The sequence below is a fragment of the Patella vulgata genome, chromosome 7 (assembly GCF_932274485.2).
Source record: "Patella vulgata chromosome 7, xgPatVulg1.2, whole genome shotgun sequence".
Lineage (NCBI taxonomy): Eukaryota > Metazoa > Mollusca > Gastropoda > Patellidae > Patella > Patella vulgata.
In genome coordinates this window covers 25,683,963-25,710,746 of record NC_065885.2, presented here as the reverse complement: position 1 = coordinate 25,710,746, position 26,784 = coordinate 25,683,963, and the positions used below count along the sequence as shown (strand labels likewise).

Genomic DNA, 26,784 nt, shown 5'->3' with positions numbered 1-26,784 from the left:
CCCTTTTTATCCAAGGTGTTTTGCAATATTAACATATAGAACATTGAGATATAATTGATTAACCAGCTTTGCCTGTAGAACCTAAAGTGGTATTACAACCAGTCATTGGTGCTACAAAACCTGGTGTTTCAAACCGAATCTGGTGCGTGCCTGAATGATCTGGGTGCCTGGACACAAACCTGGTGTTTTGAACCTAATCCGGTGCACAAGATATAAACCTGATTATTAATGTTACATAAGATATTGCGATTATTATTGGCAGCAAGGTTTCTAGCGGAAATGCCGCAGGGAGTTGGGGAGCGTAAATAAGGTGGTCTGGTACCGAATTTGGGCACTAAAGGGGGATAACTCCTCTTGGGCTTGATATTTTTATTTACAGGAAAACCGTACCAATTCAAAAGTTCCTGAATCGTGTATCGCGTACACCAAGTATACTGATATATTCACAACTTTAAAAAATAAGTACCGGTACCAATAACTATTCTCAACGTGGAACTAGTAAAACTTTTAACTTCAATGTACATTTTTAAATATTAAATATTAATTATTAAATATTGTATTACTTATTAAATATATTTATGTAATAAAGTTTGTGTTGTTAATAATTGAAGTACTCTGTTATCTGTTCGTGTCTGGGTTATTGCAGGGGGTCTTCACGTACAGCTACAGAACGCCCGCAAATACGTTGGTTGCCAGCCGGAGGGTTGGTCGCGCAACAATAGTCACCACAAAAGACAAACCGGTCTCAATTCACTTTAACCAACCAAATCATGACATTTTATATCTCATCGTCACGCCAATAGAAATGACTAAGAGCGATCTCGAAACCACAAAAGAAATTATAACGTTTAGGCTAACAGGAGAAAAGTTCTGGATTGACAAACTGAAAACAACAGTCCCCCTAGGTTTAAATATTCATACGGCTAGCGCAATAGCCCCCTTTGTAGTCCCAGTGCGTCCAAAACCATCAGAAAACACTATATTGATATCCAGGAAAATCACCCCAAAAATCTTCACACAGAAACTTATAATTGCATATTCTAAAAATAAAAATCTGAACGACATCTTAATGCACAGTAAATTAGACTAAATAAGACCAGTCCTCACCTTAACCCAAAACAAACAATATATCACACCCTAGCCTAACCCTTATTAAATAAAATCCAATTCTTAGTAGGAAACACACGAAGGTGCCTCTCACCCGAAATAAAAATACCAGAATACTACAAGCACTACCTAAGGAAGACCATCAGCGCCACCAACACCAAAAACAGTGAAAACAATTTAAAAGTCAATTGATTGTGCGTATTTTTATGTCAGTGCTTATGTGGAGACTCAACCTATCCCCCAAATTCTTAAACCTAACCTCCAATCTCACTAATAGTTACGTGTCCCAGCCCTATTTAGATTTCAGCGACCATGATGAAGTATTAAGTTGGCCTTAAGAAATAGATCCTGTCCCTTTCCACCCGGTACCATGGGAGAGGGGAGGGGAGGTGGTATGATTCCAGATCCCGGAGATAGCGGTGGCTGCTATAAACAGAAAAAACTACCACTATATTTACTGTATAGTGACTAATGAGACTAATTGAGTGGAATAATATGATATGAAAATAATATGAAAATTTCAACATTGAAATAAGAATATCTTTACTGTATGTCAATAAATGAACCAATAGTTATGCTATCCGGATTCAACGACATCGTGCAGGAATGCGAGAATTAAAATTGTATATGGAATTTTAATTTCTAGCGACAAAACGACAGGAAGAAAATTAAGTGAAATGATATTTATATTTGGTTATGATGCAGAAAGGAAGAAACTTATTTGACACACACTTTTCATTTGTCGTTGTCTTGTCAGAGGCCTAGTTGGAAAACGAATTAGTTGCACCACTAGTTAATATATTCGGCATTTAAAGCTCCCCGCTAGATGTCTACAATGTTAGCGCTACATCTATTTGGTTTGTTTGTGTGTCTCTTTTTGAGACAGCTTACGGTAAGTAGTTGGTTTCCACACTAAAACAGAAAAAAATGTTCTCATGGTGAATCTATTTTCATGGTTAATCTAACTACACGTTGTGAACTGATTATTATGAATGTAACAAGAAAGAGTTATGATCTTACCTCAAATATGTTTAGTAATCAATTTTGTAATGACGCGGCATTCAATTTTGCAACTATACTTTGATTTCGCAAAATTTGATGTTCGTAATAAACCAGTTTTCAATAAATGAAATGAAATTGGTTTATAACGTCCTACTTTTATGACTAGTGGTATGACAGATTCACGACTTGGAAGCCATGGTTTGTAATTCTAACCAATACTTTTAGGGTTATTTTTGTTTTGCTTTGCTTGTAAATACGATTTGTATTTAGAATTTAGATTGGGGAGCAGGCTTGGCATATGCGTGACTCCTAGAAACAGGTATCAAACGCGCACATATGTATGCATAAAATCAAAATGTCCATTCGGCTGGAGAGCTTCACATATTTGTTTGTTTGGAACTAAAATAATGGAACCTTCTACAACCAATGAACCTTTTTTATTCACTAAAATGATCTGGAATGTTCGTACTAATAGATAAAATATTCGCCACAATGAGTGCCACGCCAATAAATACAGTCCTTTCAATGTAGACGGACATACCTCATGCAGTTTGCTACGGCCTACTCTTATTTAGAAATGGCTTGCGACAATGTATCCTCGGAACAACGGTTTTTGTATTATCCGAACGACTAGCTACTGTTCCTTGCCAGGACCTCCATCCTGCACTACAGACACGGGGATACCACCAGGGGCGGATTGGGCCATCGGGCGATCGCCCGAAGGGCCGGTCGGACAAAAAATGAACAAAATAATTTTGTCCAATTCGTCAAAATAACCTATTTCTGCTGAAAACATTATATGGGGTTGGGTGGGGGAGGGGGTATTGGACCGGCCATGGAGCTATGATGATCATGTTGTATGTGGCTGGTGGCTTTAACGGGCCGCCACGCCTTCACTGGAGTCTGGAATGGGCTGGTATAATAGACTTTCTGGGCCGGGTGTGCTGGGTGTGGGCCGGAATTCGGAATCCTGCATTTTTTAATGAAAATATTCCTACTTTTTCAATATCTCTAACTGGTTAATCAAATGCTCAAAATTTTCTCAACTAGTCCCATTTTTTAACCAGTTAAATACTCTTGACCCTTGACGATACAATGATGACACGTTACTTAATAATATGACGATATGATAATTTCACAGGTTGATGGTTGTAAATTACTTGCAGGTCGGGGTTTGGGCCTAAATTAATCGATTTATGAGATATATTATTTGACAGAGATTATAATCAGATATGCCATCAAATCGCATATTTGAGGTTCATTTTTCAAAATTTTCCCGATGGAGAGTCACCGCCCCCCCCCCCCCGTCCGGGCTCCGCGGTCAGTAAAAGGGGGCCGCTCCGACACGGGAGCCCGGGCTGGTTCCCGGCCCCAATCCGCCCCTGGATACCACGCCGGAAAAATCCGAGGATCATTCTCGGCCAAAGTCGTACTCCTGGTTATCGAGTCAGGGCCTTACTCACTTTGCAAACGCCGCCCACACAGTCGTTACAAACATTTTAACATGCTATACTGGAATTCACTTTCTTTCATCGCAAACCTTCTGCTATAATATTTTTTCGTAACTAGATCTGTAGAGGAGATCTGCGTTAAATTATTTAAGCTGAAAAATTAGAAGGGCTAATGAATATCCTTTAAATATATTTATTAATTGCATTGTTTATATATTAAATTCCATTCATATCTCGTGTTATATCCGATACTTATTATATATCTTCTTAATTTACTTAACACGATAACCAATTCATAATAATCGGAAATTCTCACTTACAAAGTACGTAAGTAATACTTACCCATTCCCAAAAATATTAAGTAATGTGATCTTTTTTCCGGTAAATTTGACCCAAGATACTATCATCCGCTTTTATGTAGGAAAACCATATTTCGCTATTATTAGTTTGGGATTTGCAATTTGAGATGAGTGAATGTGGGATAAGATATGATTATTATATAATTATTGTTTAATGCACAAGAATGCTAATAGTAATTTATCTTATTTCAATTGAACAAAAATAACAGTTAGAAGATTGCAAACGAGAAGATTAAATAAAACAAATCCCAAGTTTGATGCAACATGACCACCTTCTTTATGCATAGAAACGGATTATTCCCAGAATAAGACACAGACTTATGAAAGTAATCGAATATAATGGTGACTTTATATAGATATAACGTGGCTTTGGATTTAGCGATTTTAATAGGTCTTTTTAAATAATACAGTATGTGAATTGACCACAGTTTAACGTGCCAAGTATTTAATTAATGTGAATATTTGCGCTTGTACATTATGGAATATTTATAAACTATGCTCATTCGACTATAGTACATATTATAGGTAGATGAACTGCAATGTAAATTAAAGCAATGGAATATAACACAGCCCTTGTTTTCCGTATAGTTTGCTTTTAAAGGTACATATTCGACTATGGTATGAGTGTACATTATAAGTCATTCTCGTTATCCCACTGGTATCGTTCCGTTCTACTCCACTAACCTATGGGTCCATCCACGGTGGCGAGACTTGGTGAAGTTATCAATGAAGTAACCGAGGCTACGAGCGATGGGAAGATTTATTTAGTGACCGAATAAATAAATCACTCCAAATTAAAACAAGACTGGTTGTTCAAAAATTTTGAGCATGTTTCGGCTAATCAAATATTTCAAAACAAAAGGGAAGGACGAGTTTCCGATATCGGAATCATTTTAATCATATAAATAATTTGAGAATGTCCGACCTCTGTATACCCAAGCTTAGATATTTGTTTTATGTATTCATATGGATAAAAAATAATGAATAGCATTATTGTTTCAAAGGGTATTCCAATCATAAATATAAAGTGTCAGATTTCAGAGTTTATCAAGAAACAAATAACAAAATGACATTCATATGACAAAGTAGTTTAAAATGTTTCATAAAGAATAAACATACGTAAACGACACAAATCACTCTACAATAACTACCGAAAACGCTATCAGGGGAACATATAAACACAATAATCTTTTAGAGAATAACTAGATAGAGAAATACACAATAACATTATACCTATGGAAAAACAGCTACTTATTTAGGTTGGCGACGTTATCAAGCTAATACAATAATACAAATCTGTGATGCAAATAGGTTTGCTGTATATATTTGCATCACAAATTTGTATTACTGTATTAGCTTGATAACGTTGAGAGAATACTCTTCGAAACGTTCCCCAAATAAATAAGTAGCTGTTTTTCCATAAGTAACAAATGACGCTCATTTGAAAAAGTCGTGTAAATTTGTCCAGAAAACAAACATACGTACACGATACCAATTACTATATACGATAACAATAGAGATCGGTTAAATGCAGAAACATCAGTGGAAAATAAACATCCATGTAAGTTGTGTGAAATGATATTGAGAGGCAAGTCCAAATTTAATGTGAGGTTGTCCTGCCCGGCGGTATCTTTAATCACTGAATGCAGACTTATTCAATTATAATATATGCTATATATCTGTAATTAAGATTAAAATCTCCACAGAATCTTCTATTTCTATTTCGTTTCATGAGGTATTGCATGAACTGCGAATCGTAGGATAAGAGGGACATTAATCAGCGAATGAAGGAACACCGTTCATGCCCAAATGAATACCAATTGCTTCCTGAAAAATTTCCTTTCCGCAATCGGTATAGATAAATTGCCTAAAAGGAATTTTAACATTATCGCAATGCTTTCCTCGGTATATTTATACTTGGTTCCGGAGTGATAGATTTCGAACGGATGTTAAACTCTTGCCGGTGCGTCATTTTAGCGCTATATGAATCATTATTCTGACAGATGAGTCTCAGATATGAATATCGGTCAAAACATGGCTCAATTTCGTGCAGTACTCACCCAGATAATGTAGTTTTGTATTGATAGACCTGTCTTTACTCTGATTGACCCGGGGGTGAGGATGGCCGAATGGTTAGCACGTGCGCGCTGTACTATAAAGTCTGTTATTGAGTCAACTAGCGTGGTTTCGAATCCCCGGTTTTACGTGGGGGGTTGTATGGTCATTGAGTCAACTGCCGTGGTTTCGAATCCCCCGTTGTACGTGGCAAGGAGTTGGGTCGCCTGTCCATCCTCGTGGGTTTTCTCCGGGTCCTCCAGTTTCCTGTCACGCTAAAGTCACCTACACGCAAGCGAATTATTGAAATTAAATTGAACCATATGATAGTCCCGAAATGACTGAGATTATGTCGAGTGGACGTTAAACCCATTTCTCTCTGCCCCGAAAAGCTTGGGTACCGCGAAAAGAATCTTTTCAACACCCCTGTCAAGTGACGTAGTGAATATGATATGGCGAAAATGTTTTTTGTTTTCAGCTTGTTTCAACAAAGGGAGTGATTAAAGTTGAACTCAATAGGTTCAGTAACCCTAATGGCAAAACATATAGGAGTGACTGTTGTGATGGTCCGAAGATATTTGGTGTATGTCAGTCTAAATGTGACCATCGCTTTATAGTTTGCTTAGATCATGCAGATGGGTAAGTAATTTAACATTATTTAGAACAAACACTCCGTTTCTTTTCTGACGTAGACATATTTTGTTGAATAAATCTGATTAATGCTGAAGCCCTATTCACGCCTTGTTGGTATTTGACCCAGGTGGCGCTACCGTTGTGATCCGGCGTGAACCGTAGGTCGCACGATGGTTATAAAACATTGAAATATTAAAATGGTCTCGTTTCGTCCCACTTTAAGAACCCGGGCAGATTGAGACGATGCTTGGAATTTGTGACCTAGGCTGAACTCTGCAGTCTTGGTATAAAACGACACCAGATAGTACCACAGCAGTTGTCTGTGATGGAAGCGGTTATTAAATAAAGCTTTTTCACACAATATCGCGCTTCGAGCTCTCGTGGTTTTACTCCATGTATTCGTGTGCTAAGATAAGACAATTTTTCTGCGATATCACCATCGAAGGAAGCTGAGTTAAATACAGTTATCATTAATTTTGTGTAAACTGTACATTTTGGCACATTTCTGGAGATATATCTGTAAATTGTTTCAATCGCATTTAGTAATTGAACTGGATTTTACAGGTTATCCCATCTATGGAATACAATTACTGCTTAGAGCGACGTTTCGGCTCGGCTTCTCTAGTCATCTATACTAATATATGTGACTGTCGTTTGTCTGTCTGTCTGTTTGTCTGTCTGTTCGGGGTTGGCGGCTACACTAGGTCTGCCCCAAGTCTGAAATTTGGGGTATAGGGGTAGCTCGGACCGGGGAGTAACATAGGCCAGGTGGCGTTAGTCTACCACTTCCAGTTTCGGGGTTATGACCCCCGAGCGAAGCCGGGCATTCTTCTAGTTATCAATAATAATGCTCAGTAATAAGCAGTAATCGTATTCCATAGAATTGTGACCTTTACATATACCTGTAATAGTGTATTGATATGATAGTTGTGTTTATCAGGTCACCCATTATTTGAATTTTAACCCATCTGTATCATTCATAATCAATGAATTCTGGGATGTATGTGTGGATTTTAAGAATATAGATGAAGCTGTGGCCATTGTTTAAGATCTACAGCTGAATAGGAACAACCTGTGATGTTTTCTTAGTTAATGCCCGACATAAAATTCAAACACGCAGAAAAGTACAGGAATTTATACAAAAATGCCGATTGTAACTAATACTATGTTTAACTTAATGAGCCAAAATGATTGATACTATATAGTTTCCTTTAGAGACGGATTTGAACACACTAGCATCATAATTTCCATATGACAAGAACACGTCATGCAACACTGGTCTATATGGACCTGTTTTAGGAAAACGTCATGTAACATCGGTATATAAAGAACAGGTTTTAGAACACGTCATTTGACACTGGTCTATATGGAACTGTTTTAAGTACATGTCAAGTGACACTGGTCTATATTGAAATGTTTTAAGAACTGGTCTACATGGAACTGTTTTACGGACACTTCATGTAAGATTGGTCTATATGGATTTGTTTTATGAACACGTCTTGTGATACTGGTCTATGGAACTGTTTTTAAGAATACGTCATGTGACACCGGTTTAAGTTGAACTGTTTTAAGAACACGTCATGTGACACTGGTCTATTTGGAACTGTTTTTTTGTTAAGTACACACCAGCGTTTTTGTAGTGATTTTGTAATGGGCATTGATCGAGTCTTATTTTACAGTAAGGTAAAAAGTCCACCAGTGTGTTCATATGGTGAAATAGATACAGGAGAAATAGAGAGAAACCGAAATGTCTTTACGTCGTTTGGGAAAAGGATTGGAAGAGTTAGTAACCCTATGGTATTTAATTTGGAAGAATTGCCGGTAGGTACACCTACTACTAGAATTGTTACTGTATGTTTTATTTAACCCAATTGAATTCAAATTCCAAAAATGATAATGAGTATAAAATGAATGCGTGTTTTTCGAAGATAAAGATGCATATGCTATTGATAAGAAATGTTGTTTTTTATACCTGAATAAATGATGAATTTCGAATCCTGGAACAATCCGGAACAGAGATGGCGAGAGTACCCCGAATGCATATTGGTATATTTTAAATATTATTATAATACATTAACTTGTTTTCGTTCTTACAGCCAAAACTTGTTTTGAAGATTTATGCTTACGACATGGACGACAGTACGTCTGACGTTATCATGATATTTTATTCCATCGAAACAATTACGGTTGGTAAAGAAAAGCCTTTATTATGGAACCGTTTAAGTTGGGCAACGTAAGTACAGGTTGCTGCATTACTAAATTTTATCATCACATTTACATGTATGTAAGATACGTTTCGCATCGTGTTAGTTTCCGTATGACATATATTGAATTTCCCAATTCAATGTTGATTATGTTGTGAGAGAGGACCAAGAGAGAGAGAGAGAGAGAGAGAGAGAGAGAGAGAGAGAGGGTAACGATCACTCGATACACAGGTGTCTTTTCAGGACTAACATAGCAAGGTTCAGTTTTATTTCAACAATTCGCTTGCGCGTATTTGTATTTAGCAGTAGTCTGAGTAGCCTGACAAAACCCACGCGAGAGAGAGAGAGAGAGAAAGAGAGAGAGAGGTGTGGGGGTAGCTGGGTGTCATTTCGGGACTAACATAGTAAAGGCCCGGTCCCAGTGGCCGATGGACACAAAACGTATGCAAAAAGGACACAGCGGACGAGCAAACTTTCGGGGTGGCTCAATCCGTTTTCATTCGCTCCAGAAATGGACAAAATTGACGAAAATTTGCGAAAACAGAACGGAAAAGAACGAACGTGGGAAGTATGTAGCGGGGATTTTAAATGGATGTTCATCGGAAGCCTAGCGGATGAAAGCGGATGGAAGTGGATGACAGCTCCGAAGGGGTTAGGCAAACTCCAGACATCCTTCAATATACCAGATACATTCCAGATACAAACGCTTTGTCCGTTTTGAAAACTTTATATACGAGATGCATACGCTAACATCATTTCTATTTCCGTGCTACTAACGATGTATAGACGTTCCATGTACCTTATCTTTCCTCCCTCTTTCCGTTTTCAGCTGGAGCGGATGTGAGTTGCGAGGATGCCCAGAGGATGCAGAGAGGATACAGTGGACGTTTAACGGATGATAACGGACATGGAACGTTTGGTGCTCGTATATGTCGCGCATTTACATCGTATACGGCAGAAAGTTCATCCGTTATAAAAGTTTTGTGCAGCTCAAAACTTTTTGCGCGGATGAAATCAAAGTGAACGGATGCTCGATGGATAGAGCGTATGAAACACGTATGCAATGAGTACACAACGGATGCATGGCGTTTTCAAACGGAGGGCACGTTGTTTTCCCCGTTTTACACACTCTTTGCATCCGTAAGTGCAGTGGGACCGGGCCTTTAGGTTCAATTTTATTTCAACAAATCGCTTGCGCGTATTTGTCTTTATCAGTTGGTGAAACCGGAAAACGCTGAAAAAAACCCACGATAACCCCACTCCATGTCCCTCACAATCGAAACCACGCCAATGAACTCAATAACAAACCTAACGATCTAAGGCGCATGCGTTAAACCATTAGACCACCCAACCCGATTTAGTAGTTTTGAGAATTTGTTGAAATGCGAAATACTGCATGTTATAAATAATCGATTATAAACTTCTGTGGACCAACAAATTGTGAGTTGCAATTTCAATCCAAGTTGAGTAATTCTAAATTTTAAGAATCGCACGTTGCATTGCGAAACCGTGTGTAAGAGGAGACGTAGTACGAAAACGTTAACAAACTTATTTTCGTTTACTTAGGGGCCGTTGCGAAAGGGGCCTATGACTTGTACATGTATTTGAGGTTACATTTTTGGGCAAAATTGAGTTAAGGTAATATTGACTCGGTAAGGTGGAAAAGTAAGATTACAGAAAAGGGTAAACAGCATAAGCAACGACACTCGGATGATAATCCATTAGAGCAGGAGCGAAGATAAGGATAAATATGAAATCATATCACATTTAAAAAATCACTGCAATTTCTGGTTGTGTGGATTTCTAGTCCATTGCTCTAAAGCGTTAGTTTCGTATAGTACGACAGTCATCTAATCAATTGTACGCCTGTCAGTTCAAAAATGGCTCGTTCGTTAAGTAGAGACTAAATCCGTTTTTAAACCCCAACGTCTCGTCTGTACATTTTGTAACCAACTGTCACTGACGTGCTTTATCTGATTTTAGCTTGAAAGCCACAGTTTCTGTTGAATGTAAAGCGGGTTACTACGGGTCAAAGTGTACAGTGCTGTGTTTTTATTCTGATGGAGACAGAGGTCATTATAGATGCCATAATTCTACAGGAGCCAAAATCTGCCTTCCTGGTGAGATTATATTGAAAAATTATATTCAAAGAGACATCATTAAGAACAAAATGTATTAGTCCTACAATTATTCCACCTGACAATTCTGACTTTCGTTGTTAAAATTATTCACGCAGCTACTTTTTCTATCATTTCCCTCGTCCATTGTTCGTCTGTTAACAATCTGCACTTTAGCGCACGTCTTGCAAGTGAAGCTCCTCGAAAGTTCAAATTCGGTCAAATATATCTTGCTCAAACCCATCTTTTGACTTTTTCTACTAATTAAACCCCGAAATGGATTCAGACTAAATTTGGGAATTGATGATGCTTGGTAGCGATTATTCAGAATTGTTAATGTTTAGCACGATTGGGGCCAGAAAGTCACGTTGGCTCGGTGAGTAAGACGTTGACTCGCTAACCTGTTCGATCCCCATGTTTTACGGGAAAGTTCATCGGGATTTCCGGCGTGGTGCACGCTCACCGTTCGGCCGTCCACTCCGCCCGCCCCCCCCCCCAAAGTATGATGGAGGACCTGACCAGGGACAATGTTTAGTCGTTCGGTTATCCCGTGTACACCCTTGGAAGCTGGAATTCGATATAAGAGTAGGACATAGTGCCACTGTCCGGGCATCATAGCACATTGTATGGCGTATGTCCGTCTTCAATAGCCCAGTCAGATCACCGCTCGTCCACCATGACCCCCATCTTTTTTATGGGAATATGTAAACATTATAAATATATTGCAAATACATGTCTTGTACAATTTTTATGACGGTGTTGATATTTTAAAGAGTGGATGTGTTTCGTATTTTAAAGGTTGGACGGGCATAGACTGTAAACTAAGTATTGATGATTGTGTTGGTTTTACTTGTGAAAATGGTGGAAGTTGTTCAGATCGGCATCTCAGAGCTTTCTGCTCCTGTGCTAGCGGATTTACAGGTAACAATAAATACTTATAGTCTTTAGGGCTAAAAAACGCGAATGGTGAAATTGTTCTTTCCTTAACGCTTTGAACTGTTTATGTCTCTCTTATCAATTCAGGGGGTAGATGGTCGAATGGTTAACGCGTGCGCGTTCTATGTCATTGAGTCAACTAGCGTGGTTTCGATTTCCCCGTTGTATGTGACAAAGAGTAGGGTCATCTGTCCAACCTCGTGGGTTTTCCCCGGGTCCTCCGTTTTCCTCCCACTGATAAAGACCCATACGCACAAGCGAATTATTGAATTAAAATTGAACCATATTTTAATCCCGAAATGACCAAGTTTGTGTTGAGTGGACGTTAAACACCATTTCTCTTTCTCTCTTATCAATTCACTTTCCGGGTTTATTTTCAGTGTTTGTTTTACTCGGGAAAGTCGAACGTTTACTTCATTCGCGTTACATACGTCGTAAAATTTTATTAATCTCAAATATTTTTTTATGATCAGTAGTTTATAGCTAGTAATGAAAAGATGTCCATTTGCTGACCTACTGGGAACTTAATATTAATTCGTATAGCCCCTGTCTCAATGACTCGACGATAACCCATGAAAAGAACCTATTGTTTACAAGGGAAATAATCAATTTTAAATATAAACTCATTTCGCATCCGTCAACTTCGCCATGAGAGACTATATATTTGACACGGACGGAAAAATAAATTTGCAGTGGAATTACAATTCTAATCGGGGAATCGCATCTTAGTTCCTATTTTCGAATCTTAAAATCTACGATAAATACGCCATTTAGAGACATGAAATGAAATGAAATGAAATGGGGTTTAACGTCCTACTGTTTTGCTCCGAACTGGGCTAATGAAGACGGGCATACGCCAAGCAGTGTGCTATGAGGGAAATTTTGCCCGGACAGCGGCACTACGGCCTACTCTTACATCGAATTCCAACTGTCAAGGGATCTTTTACGTGCACGCCAATGTGTACTTGTCAGGCCCTCCGTCCTGCATCACTGACAAGGGGAAACCACGCCGGAAAATCTGGATGAACTTTCTCGGCCAATGCAGGGATCGAACACCCGACCTCCAGGCTAGCATTTAGAGACAGGTTAGTCTTATAAATAAGATGTGATATTTGAACAGCATAAACAGCCATTGTTTGTGGTTGACAGGATAGGATGCGTGTTCTATTGTATTCGTTGTGGTGTTGCAGGTATTCCTGGACGACTCCTATCCATATTCAAAGTGGTGCAAGGGATTTTCCCTTTTCCCAAATAACTGGATTATTCGACTAGTCCTAAATCGGAAACATATAATAATTCGAAATTATACCCAAATTTGCCGCATCTTTCCAAATTGGGATTATTTGGCTATTAATTAGGATCCAGTTGAATTTTAGAGTCGCAGGGTTTATGAGCGTTATAACCCTGTCGTCACATAACTCGTGTCACTTTAGGATTTTAATTATCATAATTATCGAAATTCTATGTTTCACATAAATTCGACGTGAAACATTGTAATACTTTACAAAGCTCGGAAAAAGTTTTACAGTCAATTTTATACATGCTTATTGCCTCCGCCCCCTTAAGAAACAAATACGAGAGTAAAATGGAACAAGAATCGATTGGGACGTCATCACAGCCATCTTGGAAGTGTTATGCTATATCAAAAATCAAAATCCGTCAATCGACGCACGATTGTGAAAAGAACAAACATGTCGATCATCTTTGGCTTTTTCAAAGAGCGTTGCCCCGAAGAACAAGATAAGTAAATCTTTTAGAGGCATTTAGTAACTGGATAGAGCAATACACAAAAACACATACTTATGGAAAAACAGCTACTTATTTATTTGGACGACGTTTCGAAGAGTATTCTCTCAACGTTATCAAGCTAATACAGTAATACAAGCTGTATTAGCTTGATAACGTTGAGAGAATACCCATTCGAAACGTCGTCCAAATAAATAAGTTTTGTGTAAAATAAGTAGTGTTTGGGACCTAGTTCCATTCTAAAAATATACCAACTATAATTATTCAATGATAAGTATAATTGAATGCTATAATGTAATGTAGTAAAAGAAATAAAAGTGGATTAATAATATATTTTTGCTTTTACCGTGATTTCAGGTAATAAATGTGAAGTTGACATCAATGAATGTAGCAGTAACCCATGTCAAAATCAAGCAACATGCATTGACAAACCGAATCATTACCAATGTAATTGCACCAAAGAGTGGAAAGGAATTAATTGCGAAACAGATATCAATGAATGTCTGACATCACCGTGTCAGCATGCTGGCATTTGTATCAAACCAAAAAATGGATACCAGTGTCGGTGTAAGAATGGGTGGGCGGGGAATAATTGTGAAACAGACATTGATGAATGTCAGTCATCTCCATGTCTAAATGGAGGGATTTGTGCGGACCAATTAAACCAGTACCAGTGTAACTGTCGGGGTGGATTTACAGGTGTTAATTGCGAAACAGATATAGACGAATGTCTGTCACTGCCTTGTCTCAATGATGGAAATTGTATCAACCAACTGAATCAATATAACTGTGTTTGCAAAGGCGGTTGGACGGGGTTTAATTGCGAATCAGATATAGACGAATGCCTATCAAGGCCTTGTGTGAATGATGGAATCTGTATTAACCAACAGAACCAATATACATGCACTTGTAAAACAGGGTGGACAGGCCTTAATTGTGAGACAGATGTTGATGAATGCAAATCTTCACCCTGCCTCAATGAGGGTACATGTGTCAACCAACGTAGTCAGTATTTATGCCACTGTAAGGCAGGGTGGGTGGGGCTTAATTGTGACGTTGACGTCGATGAATGTCAGTCATCCCCTTGTCTCCATGGTGGATCCTGTATAAATGAACAGAACCGTCATGATTGTATATGTAATGAAGGGTGGACGGGACTTAATTGTGAATTTGACATTGATGAATGCGAATCGTCGCCTTGCCGAAACAACGGCATATGCCTCAACAGACAAAACCACTTTCAGTGTAATTGCAAGGATGGATGGTCGGGACCGCAATGTGAACTTGATATTGATGAATGCCTTTCATCTCCCTGCCTCCATAATGGCAAATGTAAAAATGAAGTGAACCAGTTTTCATGCCAATGTACACCCGGTTGGGTGGGACCTCATTGTGAAGTTGACATCGACGAATGCAGGTCATCTCCTTGCCTCCATGGTGGATCTTGCATCAATCAAGAAAACCAATATTATTGTAATTGTAGCAAAGAATGGAAGGGGAAAAACTGTGAGACAGATGAAGACGAATGTCATTCTTCGCCATGTCAGAATGGTGGCTTTTGTAATAATACTATAGGTGGATTCACCTGTTCATGTCCAAATGGAGTACTCGGTAAGTAGATTAAATTGTATGGTTTAAAATCAAAGTAGCACATATACAACAGTAATGATTAATATGGAGTCATAATGATACCGCTGGTTTTAGTACCCATCGACAGGGGAAGGGGTGGGAAGTGTGGATTATTGGGTGGTGTACGTTTCCACTCCTCTTATGGTGTCTAAACCGAGATTATGACTGACACCAATCGTATAAATTTATTATCTCGACATAAACATAGATTTCGCTTGACAAAGGTCGAGTTTTATTCTTATCACCGGTCGGTAAACATCATATCAGCTTGTTTGGATTCAGATAAAATCAGATCCAATACAGTGGAATATCTAACGGAGCTTTAGTTCAACGACGACAATCCATAGACACTGGATCTAAGTTAATTTAATTGATATAAACACAACACCCAGTTATTTTAATTGATTTGCGCCACATCGCAGTCAGGTTGACTGAATGTTCAGGGCTATAGAAAACGATTATTATTATTATCTGGTGGTTATGAGTGACGTAACAATATCTATACAATTTAAGAGGTCTGTTTACATTTTTTGGGTTTGGTTTCAAGCAAATGCCTATAGCTGAACACACAATTAGTTGCATCTTAACATTCGTTCTCCGCATACCTAACATTTAAACACACCTAATTCAATTAAATCTATAATCGATAATTTTATTCTTTTATCCAAATCAAAGTGGTCTAATAACGTATTGCATGAACTATGGAATAAAAATATGTACAGTGCATGTTTAAAAATGACATTGATACACGTCAATACTATACTATACTATTCTTTATCAACTGAAAATCTTTTGATAATAATTGTTTCTGAATGCCTTTACAAGAAAATATATATGTATTCTAGGCACATTTTGTGAAATTGATATAAATGAATGTAGCAGTAATCCATGTCAAAATAAAGCAACATGTATCAACAAATTGAATCTTTATGAGTGTAACTGTACTGCAGGATGGACAGGTATTAACTGTCAAACAGAAATTGACGAATGTCAATCATCACCATGTCAACATGGTGCTACCTGTCTAGATGATGTTAATCACTATACATGTTTGTGTCCATATGGTACATCAGGTAAGATCGTAAAATATCGATCCTCAGCGATCAGAATCAAGCTCTGATATATTTTGACCACCAATAAGGACCGTCTTTAATTAGAACATCCACAAAGTCATCGAAAGAAGAAAACAAATTTTAGCAAAGTCGGGCTAAATTTAGTGAATATAGGGGATGGTTTTCCTTCATGAACAACTATTCCATATATGGATACCTACAACTAATCAGCCTGATTCGGACGCAATAATATTTTCCCATATAAAATATTAAATGTTATACCTTGTCATTTTCATTACATTTTAACACTGATCGTTTTGTGGGCTGCCCCTCTCTCTTCATGGCACGTGCAGATAAAGCCTGTGTTAAGATGTAACCGATTTGTTTTCAACACAGTCTGTCAAACTTCCGCTTAATCCTTTCAAAACAAAAATCTTATAGAACTGACCCCACAGATTCAGCTACTTTTCAAGCATCCGTCCCCATGTCTCACAAATGAACTGTTTATATAAACAATTTTTTGACAAACTATTTATGTTTACAGGCTTATACTGTGAAATAAATTATGATGAATGCGAAAGTTCACCTTGTCAAAATGGAGGAAATTGTACAGATAATGTTGGCGGTTTTACGTGTGGATGTTTAAATGGTTTTACTGGAGTAGTTTGTGAAACCGATATAAATGATTGTCATTCTACGCCATGTTTTAATAATGCTACGTGTATTGACCATGTTGATATGTATGAATGTATATGTCAACCAGGATATAATGGTATGTATAGCTATGTACCGGGGCCACAGTGGTGTCGTTGTTTTTAAAAATGTTCAAAGTTTTGCTAACATTTTCGTTACCGCAAAGGTGACGGTAGCACATAGTAACGCCGCATAATAAAATAAGCGAAAGTGCTAGTTTTTTTCAAAAACTTTTATATTTTTGTGTATTTAATACCTAAGAGTAGTTATATATGGTGTACATATTGTGTAAGGGTTACGCTGCGTCATTGTGGTGTCACCACAGAGTCACCATACGTACTACCTACGCCAGGGTAACCTACGCTCGCGGGCGACAGCCGGGATAATTCCTTAAATTTTTAACTCCCCCAATGTCTAAAATGTAACAGTCACAATATTTTTTTGTACTTTGTGTTTTTGTAGTATTTCGCATTTAGCTAAAGATTCAGATCTGGTTAACTGATGTTCAGAGATCCGACCCACTAAACGCTATTTACTGTTTACTGAGGTACGGAACAATGGCGACGCTAATGCAAGCCACGGTATGCATAAATCGTCGTTGGACCGATTCCTAGTGTTGAATCACCATATCTTTTATTTACAGGTACACACTGTGAGCTGGATGTTGATGAATGTGAATATAATCCATGCTTAAATAACGCTACTTGTTTAAACGAACCGGGAACATTTAGCTGTGAATGTCCTGTAGGTTTCGGAGGCGCATTTTGTGAAGAGGATTTCTGTGGCACGTATCCTTGTAAAAATAACGCTACTTGTATTGGGGTGTTTAATGGTTTCAACTGCAGTTGCTCCGAAGGTTTTAATGGAAGTCTATGCGAAGAAAACATAGACGAGTGTGCTATCAATCTATGTCAAAATAATGCAACATGTGAAGACGTCGATAATGGATTTGTATGTCACTGTTTGACTGGATTTACCGGTGAGCACATCATGGTTATTTATATGTTATACTGTCTTTATATATGCACCGATTTTGTAACACGATAAGTATTATCAAGGATTTTTAAATAAAGTCCTACTTAGTGTATCGAAGGTCGTTACCTACAATTGGGTGGCAACTAGATTTCTGTGAGTGGTGTCAAGTGCTTGGGAATGCATACTCGGCCATAGTTGGCACCCCCAGTAGTCGCTTCCCCGCTAAGGGCTCATATTAGTATATTGTGTTTGAATCATGGGTGGCGTCTTTGCATGTGATCAATCAATCGCAAGGGCCAGCCCTTAAAAGAGTCGAGCGGGCCACGATTCGGCAGACACCATTGGACCTTCTGAGATGTGAGAGATACCTTGAAGTTGTTTTAATTAAGTCGCTCAGTCGTGCACCTCTAAAGAGACGTATTAGTATTATTGCTGATGTTTGGACACACGCTTTTATATGTATTATCATGGGTGATTGTAAACTGTGCATTAGGGATGCATTCTGTTATATAAACACATATTAAGAAGAATATTGTTTTCGGCGAGTTTTGTATCAATAGAACACAACGAGATGTCAGAATATTCAGGTCATATATTGAAGTCGAAATGGTAAAGTACATATCGAAGTTCAGTGGTGACCAGGGTAGTGTCACGTATTGTCATATTTGGAACGCGCTGGTTCTAATGCCGATGATAAACTTTACCAAAATTTATCATTTAGGGTTTGATGTGTGAAATACATAAATTTATCATTACAGGTTTAATGTGTGAAATAGTTATAGACCATTGTATTAATAATACATGTTTCAATAAGTCAGCATGTGTTAATAAATTAGATGGTTATTATTGTAACTGTCTTGATGGAAAGACAGGTAGGTTATTTCAAATATTGATAAAAGGACATTAACCCAATGATAAACGCCCCTACCTTCCTTCCCCAAATTGATTCATACTAAGATAGAATCCCTATGAAACCAACTTCCAAATAAGTGTGACATCTGGTTATGATCCCGCTAGAGATGGAGAAAAACATTTGGAACTTCAATATCCAACCATAAAAAAAGTGTGTTAAAATCAATGTATATGTACCTATACACTAACTAGATGGATTGTTGCATCAAAGTAGTACATATTTATGTCGAATACAAACTCGATTTAAATAAAAAAAAATGATTATTTACTCTTTTTATACACTTGTTGAATTAAGAATACTCTACATCTACTGTACATTATTGATGCTGATTTGGTAGGCTACTGTAATATTAAAAGCAAATGTATAAGAATGCTAGGAATAATTTACTATTTTTCAGAGTTAAAAGTACCATTCTTTGTAAGAGGAAATTTAAATGAAAAGGATAAATTAATACTAAGGGAGGGTATGCAAAATGTTTTAGATAAGAATAGTAAATATGAGGGAGCTGAGGTGAAGATACATGTGAAAACTGAAAATTTCTATGGCGGACAGAGGTGAGTCTTCCATCTGGAAGTCGTTTCATGTTAATTGAGTGAATGGAGCGACAAGAACGTTCTAGGTTGGATCAAATAGAAATAAAGCGGGGTTTAACGTCTTACTTGTCGCCACCGACCGTACTAATGAAGACGGGCGAACACCATACAGTTTGATTTGAGAGAAATTTTGCTAGGACAGCAGAGTTGCGGCCTGCTCTTATTTCGAATTCCAACTGTCAACGGTTCTTTGACGTGCACTTCAATATGTACCCGGGACCGTTGGTTTTTCGTTTCATACGATTAGAAACCCAGTCTTTATTAACGGTGATATATACAAGTCAAAGGAGCAACACGTGATAATATTAGGCAGGACAATGAACTTCAATGTACATATAAAAAAACAACAACAACCAAAGCAAAATACCGTAACGATTTAAACAATTAGTACGCATACTGCTAATGGGTTATTCGTTAAATTGTGAGGGTTGGGCGAGGAGTGTATCACGTGCACTTCAGATCATAAGGTGTGTTCTCTCACAATGTATTTATTATTCATGTTTACTGTTTTTCAGTGAGGAAATCGTTATGGTGATGTTTAGCGTTTCTGTTAATGAAACATTCATCTTGGATAATAAAATTACCAAACTCATCAATGAACTGTCTGTGGATGGATTTTGTAGTTATTTCCCCTTTCAGATTTATACTGGAAAAACATACTTACGGAGACAAGAACCAACAAATGTAAGTATATTAAGTACGTATAGCAACCGAATCCGACACTACATCCCCTCCTCCCGCCATTTAATGGCTTCTACTAATTTATTGTTTAAGTGGCATTTAGTAACTGAACTGGAATAACACATGACACAATCATATGGGATTTTATTTATTCATCATCATTATGTCTGTGATGTGACAGTTACTATCACAGATTGGATAAAAAGTGGGTCGTTCTTGCTTTAATAGCTCACGAATAGATAATGTTCAGATCTTCTTAAAATCGGGGCCACCCGATGGTCAAGGGCGTGCATTATGGGTTTGTCGTGTTAATAAATGCTTAAATAATAATTTTGAGGCCAGAAAAAAGACCTGCAATTGGCAGATTATTCGAAAACTTGTATTCCATATCATTTTTTATTCTACTAATCTTCGTTTAACAGAGTATTGTTTAAGTGGCATTTAGTAACTGAACTGGAATAACACATGACACAATCATATGGGATTTTATTTATTCATCATCATTATGTCTGTGATGTGACAGTTACTATCACAGATTGGATAAAAAGTGGGTCGTTCTTGCTTTAATAGCTCACGAATAGATAATGTTCAGATCTTCTTAAAATCGGGGCCACCCGATGGTCAAGGGCGTGCATTATGGGTTTGTCGTGTTAATAAATGCTTAAATAATAATTTTGAGGCCAGAAAAAAGACCTGCAATTGGCAGATTATTCGAAAACTTGTATTCCATATCATTTTTTATTCTACTAATCTTCGTTTAACAGAGTATTGGTATATGCAGTTTTCGTCCGGACATGAACAAAATGCAAGACTGTTATATATTATTGAAACTTTAAGATACAACGGAACATGGTTTACTTACATTTTTACACTAAGACTGAACACGGATGAACTTAAATTTTTCAGACATTGCCTATCAAATGGATCGTTGCTATTTCAACGACATCGGGAATCATCATAGTTTGTGGTTTGATGACGTATTTCCTGACCGTATATTTCAGGTAAATTATATATTAAAATTTTTATTTCGTTAATTTTAGATGATTTCTAGTTTATGAAACATTTCAACTGAAAACATTCGTTGGCGCTTGACAGTTTATATTTTCACCGATGGTACAAGTGGGCTGTTGCTGTCAACCAATATAGATAATAAACATTCAACAGTTTTAATACTCCTCGATCTAAGTGCGGCGTTCGATACTATTGACCAGATCCTTCTGATTTACCTTTTGACGTTCAGATTTGGAATCCAAGGTACTGCTCTCAAGCGGTTTAGATCTTACCTATCAGACCGTACGCAATCAGTTAAAATAAATGAGTGTCGATCATCTTCAACTTTGCTAAAATGTAGAGTGTCAAGGGTTCTATTCTTGGACCAGTTTTATTCACTCCCTACACCGCACCTATCGGGGATATAATTCGTAGAAATAATACTAATTATCAATTATACGCAGATGATACACAACTTTATCTGGCATTAAACAAATCCAATGTGGCTACTGAAAAATCGAAAGAATTGAGTCAGATGTTGTTAATATACGTCATTGGATGAAATGTAATTTTTTAAAATTTAATGATGACAAAACAGAAGTCATACACATAGGCAACAATAAAATTTTGGAGTCCGTCCACCTTGATCATGTTTCTATTGGTGATGTTAAAGTAAAACCAACTGAATCTGTAAAGAATTTAGGAGTCTGATTTGGCAGTAACTTTCAATTCAACGCCCATATTAACTTGACGTGTAAGAAATTAAATTTCCATTTATATAATAAGGAAAACTACGTCCATTTATTGACATCGACAATGCTAAAATGTTGGTTAATGCCTTTGTTTTATCGAACTTGGATTACTGTAACTATCTTCTGTTCAATTTACCGGCTTTGCAAATCAACAAACTACTAAAGCTCCAAAAACCGAGCAGCTCGGATCGTAACTGAAACAAAACCACGTGAACAATTTTCTCCTGTGCTTAAACAGCTACACTGGCTCTCGGTTAGAGAAAGGATAATATCTAAGATAAATGTAATTGCATACAATACACTGAATAATATGGACTCTCCTAAGTATCTCCAAGAAATTATTACACCCTACACTCCCTCGCGTTCACTTAGCTCACAGAATGAGAACCTTCTCGTATGTCCTCTAGTGAAAACTAAAAGTGGAAAGAGAACTTTCGCCCATAGTTGCCTAACATTATGGAATTGGCTATCAAAAAAGACTAAAGACTCTAAAAACATGACATCTTTTAAGAAATCTCTTAACTCTTTAAATCTATTTACCCTTAGTGTCAATAACTATTTTGTTTATGGTAATTTTACCAGTTCGGACATTTATTCCTTCAATGTGTTTAAATGTTTATCGTGTCATGGTTATTTTTCATCTTTTAAAGATATCTTATGAATATAGCGCTCTTGAGCAACCATTTGTTTGGATATTGGGCGCTTTATAAATATATTATTATTATTAACATTTATTTATATTAAAGAAATTGGTCGGTGATTATTTTTGTGACTATTGCCAAAATATTGCCTTCTTCACAGCCGCCACGAGTTTAAAGTCAGCATATATAGAATATATAGCTATTTAACGCGCAAAGAAGGGTATGCTTTACTCTTTGGTGAGTTGTATTTACTGAATTTAGCCTATTGACGAGCTTTTATTTTCTTTTCTAGGAAAAAGAGACAAGCACATTTTGACAGCTTATATAATGATATAACTGAACAGGCATTTGATAATGTTATGTATTTAGATAGATGTGACAAAGTGCCAAACAATCAGGATAATTCTGTTGTGGACCATATTGAATAACATAGTGATTAAATGAATGAATACTATGTTATATCGAACGCAACGGACCAATGACAGCCATCGCAATGTTTTATATTTTATTTCACGTTTAATTCAAGATGCATTATGTTACGGTGGCTGATAAGGGACATGAAAAATAATATAATTTATTTTGTATAATTTTCACCCAAGTCAATTTTAATTTTCACCCAAGTCAATTTTAATATAATTTGTTTTTTATAATTTTCACCCAAGTCAATTTTAATATTATTTGTTTTTTATATTTTTCACCCAAGTCAATTTTAATTTCCACCCAAGTCATTTGTAATTTAATTTGTTTTTTATAATTTTCACCCAAGTCAATTTTAATTTTCACCCAATTCATTTCTAATATAATTTCAATTCTGTTCAATTTTCACCCAGCGCGTGATGTCATCTCAATTAGCCTCGTTTCCAATGTAATGTATTATGTTTTATATTATATGGTTCTCATACTGTAATTAGCAGATTGCAATGTATTATGTTTTACCTTATATCAAATAGATATTTTTATACACCCACATTTTCATATGGACGTATATTGTCGTCACCCCTGTCCGTCCGGACGTCCATCCATAATTTGTTTGTGGACACTATACAGGTCAAGATTCTTATCCGATTTTGACGAGACTTACAGGTTATCTCCAAAAGATCTCGGTTTCTTTCGATATTAGCATGTATCGGATTAAAACTTCATGAATTATGGCCCCTGATCGTACGAAAAGTCACTTTTTTTCTAGCGTGTGGACACTCTAGAGATCACAATTTTCATCTGGTTTCTTTCAATATTCCCGCTTTTCGGATCTTAACTTTCTGAATCTCGTTTTAGACTGTGGTTCCTCTAGAGGTCACAATTTGTATCAGATTTAAAAAACCGTTTGAATATATCACCGTTACGCCCTAATGATGATTGAGTTCGAATTTTCTGAAAATCTGATCGAAACTGGCGGACAAAATGGTCGCCCCTCGTACGCAAACTTTGAGAGGGAGAGAGAGAGAGAAATGGGGTTTAACATCCACTCGACACAAACTAGGTCATTTCGGGACTAACATATGATTTAATTTTATTTCAATAATTCGCTTGCGCGTAGGTGTCTTTAGAAGTGGGAGGAAAGCGGAGGACCCGGAGAAACCCCACGAGGTTGGACGCAAACTTTGATGAAACTTAAAATATATATCCCAAATATCTCAGTCCATGTCGATATTCGCGCATTTCGGACCATAACTTCATGGATTATGGCCCCTGATTGTATGAAAAATAGCTTTTTTTATTGCTTGTTCTCAATCCACCTCTTGCAAAATATGGGCGTATCTTGCCTGGCAACTACTGGTTCTCATACTGTAATTAGCAGATTGCAATGTATTATGTTTTACCTTATATTAAAGAGATATTTTTCTCATTCTGTAATTACATGTATCAGATTGTAATAGATTATGATTTACCTTATATCAAATATTTATTTTTCTCATACTTTTATTATCAGTTCTGGTTTAAATTATATATGTCACCAGAAAAGCCATAACTACTGTAATAAAGATTTTTGATATTATAAAATGATGACTTTTTAGGTGAACACAAGCAGGCCTGTCAGCGTATCAGAGCCAGAAATGAGGCCTGTAATTACATTTGATTTATACTTTATGGACTGAAATTATCACAAGATCTCTAATTCAAAGGGAAGAAATCTTGACTTTCATTAAATGTTCAGAATTGAAAGGGGGGGGTGCGAATAGTGAACGTGTGTGCATTGCATCATAAATGCAAGTGGCGTGGTTTCGATTTCCCGCTCGTACGTGGCAAGGAGTAGGGTTGTTCGTCCAGTACTCCAGTTTCCTTCCATTACTAAAGACCACTACACACAAACTGACTATTGAAATGAATGAATTATAGTCCTGAAATGACTATCGACTCAAGTATCTTGCGAGAACCTCCCTGGGGAGATTTGCTATATAAATAGGCCTATATTGGAAAGTGTAATAAACTTTTTTTTGAAAATATCCAAAAATTAAACTGAAAGGAAACACCAAATCCAGTTGAAGTGCCCCAAGTCCAAGAAAAGAGACCCTCTGTGTCCTGTAAGAAAAGGGGCCCTTTGACTTTATGGCAAAGCTATCTGTGTTTGTTTCCAGTAGTAAGGTCAAGATCCATGCGTGTGAGCCATCATTCATTAGTGCACATAGGCCAAGTTGTTTTTTGTTATCTCTTTCCAACAAACCGCGCTAAATTCTATGTCTGGATGTTCGGTAGCGTTGTCTATGATGGGTGCTTATATCAATATCCAGGCCCCTAGTACATTGGCGAGCATGTAAAATAACTCTTGACAGTTGAAATTTCACTTCGTGCCGCTGACAGAGGAAAATTTCCCGTCTGGCATACTGTATTCATTAACCCAGTCGGAGTAGGACGTAAAACCCCCATTTCATTTTATTTCAATGCGTATCACTGTCAGATCCCGACTAAGATTGTGTCGACCCCTGCACGTTTATTTTCCCAATGGCGGGCGAAAATTAGTGTTTTGGAAACGAGGCTAATTGAGATGACATCACGCACTGGGTGAAAATTTAACAGAATTGAAATTATATTACAAATGACTTGGGTGAAAATTAAAATTGACTTGGGTGAAAATTAAAATTGACTTGGGTGGAAATTAAAATTGACTTGGGTGAAAATTATAAAAAAACTAATTAAATTACAAATGACTTGGGTGGAAATTAAAATTGACTTGGGTGAAAATTATAAAAAAACAAATTATATTAAAATTGACTTGGGTGAAAATTATAAAAAACAAATTATATTAAAACTGACTTGGGTGAAAATTATAAAAAACAAATTATATTAAAATTGACTTGGGTGAAAATTACAAAAAACAAATTATATTAAAATTGACTTGGGTGAAAATTAAAATTGACTTGGGTGAAAATTGTAAAAAAACAAATTATATTAAAATTGTGGTTTCGAATCCCCGGTTGTACGTGACAAGGAGTAGGGTTGCCTGTCCAACCTCGTGGGTTTTCTCCGGTTTCCTCCCACAGCTAAAGATCCCTACGCGCAAGCGAATTATGGAAATAAAATTGAACCATATGTTAGTCCCGAAATGACCTAGTTTGTGTCGAGTGGACGTTAAACCCCATTTCTCTCTATATATATTAAAATTGACTTGGGTAAATATTAAAAAACCCAAATTATATTATTTTTCATGTCCCTTATCAGCCACCGTATTATGTAGATTTTAGATAAAGAGCTTGCCGTTCCTGCCTTAACAGTTCAAAAATAGATTGATTACTATGGATTAAAACATTTTGTCTGGAGTCACTCTACTTTGTTCGACATTTTTATTATTTGTTAATGCAGCTGCAAGTCTGATTGGATGGTTGGAATTCAGGTCGACATAGAGTGGGATTTCGGTTGCAAACCGATTGGAAACTTTTAAGCTGCTTAATTCACTGGGTAGAATAGCAGAAAAACGCAATTGCCGCGGTTAAATTTTCTAAATTTTCTCGGGGAGCGCGAGTCCCCCATACCCCTCGACGATTGATTGGATTGTTTGGGATTTGGGATTAAGGTAAGTGACCTAAGGTAGGCTGTATTGGACGACATTCAAGTTGCTGTATTCACGGGCTGCAAAAGAAGGAAAACGCGTTTGAGGCAGTTAAATTTTCAAACATTCATCGAGCTCGTACGCCTATATATCACGGGACCATTTTATGTATAAATGTATCTGATATTTCTAGATTTATCTTGGTAAGAGGACACCGATGAAACATGAAACACTCTTCTTAAATAACTTCGGGTTATTAAAGAAAATAAA

At 37.1% G+C, this 26,784-nt stretch overlaps 1 protein-coding gene across 1 annotated transcript; it reads left to right on the top strand.

Annotated features, from left to right (window-relative positions):
• The first annotated feature begins 1,835 nt into the window (after positions 1-1,835).
• Positions 1,836-26,289, top strand: LOC126827429 (fibropellin-1). Its single transcript, XM_050556738.2, has 15 exons — positions 1,836-1,999; positions 6,453-6,613; positions 8,287-8,428; positions 8,704-8,840; positions 10,795-10,931; positions 11,727-11,849; positions 13,968-15,221; positions 16,085-16,312; positions 16,836-17,063; positions 17,628-17,963; positions 18,718-18,831; positions 19,270-19,426; positions 19,981-20,149; positions 21,053-21,147; positions 22,822-26,289. Exons 1-15 carry the CDS (start codon positions 1,934-1,936, stop codon positions 22,955-22,957), a joined length of 3,483 nt encoding a protein of 1,160 aa, XP_050412695.1. The 5' UTR covers positions 1,836-1,933; the 3' UTR covers positions 22,958-26,289.
• The last annotated feature ends 495 nt before the right edge of the window (positions 26,290-26,784 follow it).

Bases quoted from the DNA above. Each gene is read 5' to 3' on its own strand.
- LOC126827429 (XM_050556738.2), top strand. From the start codon at position 1,934: ATGTCTACAATGTTAGCGCTACATCTATTTGGTTTGTTTGTGTGTCTC. The intron at 2,000-6,452 runs GTAAGTAGTTGG...TTTTGTTTTCAG, and splicing joins TCTTTTTGAGACAGCTTACG to CTTGTTTCAACAAAGGGAGT. The intron at 20,150-21,052 runs GTAAGTATATTA...TAAATTTTTCAG, and splicing joins GGAGACAAGAACCAACAAAT to ACATTGCCTATCAAATGGAT.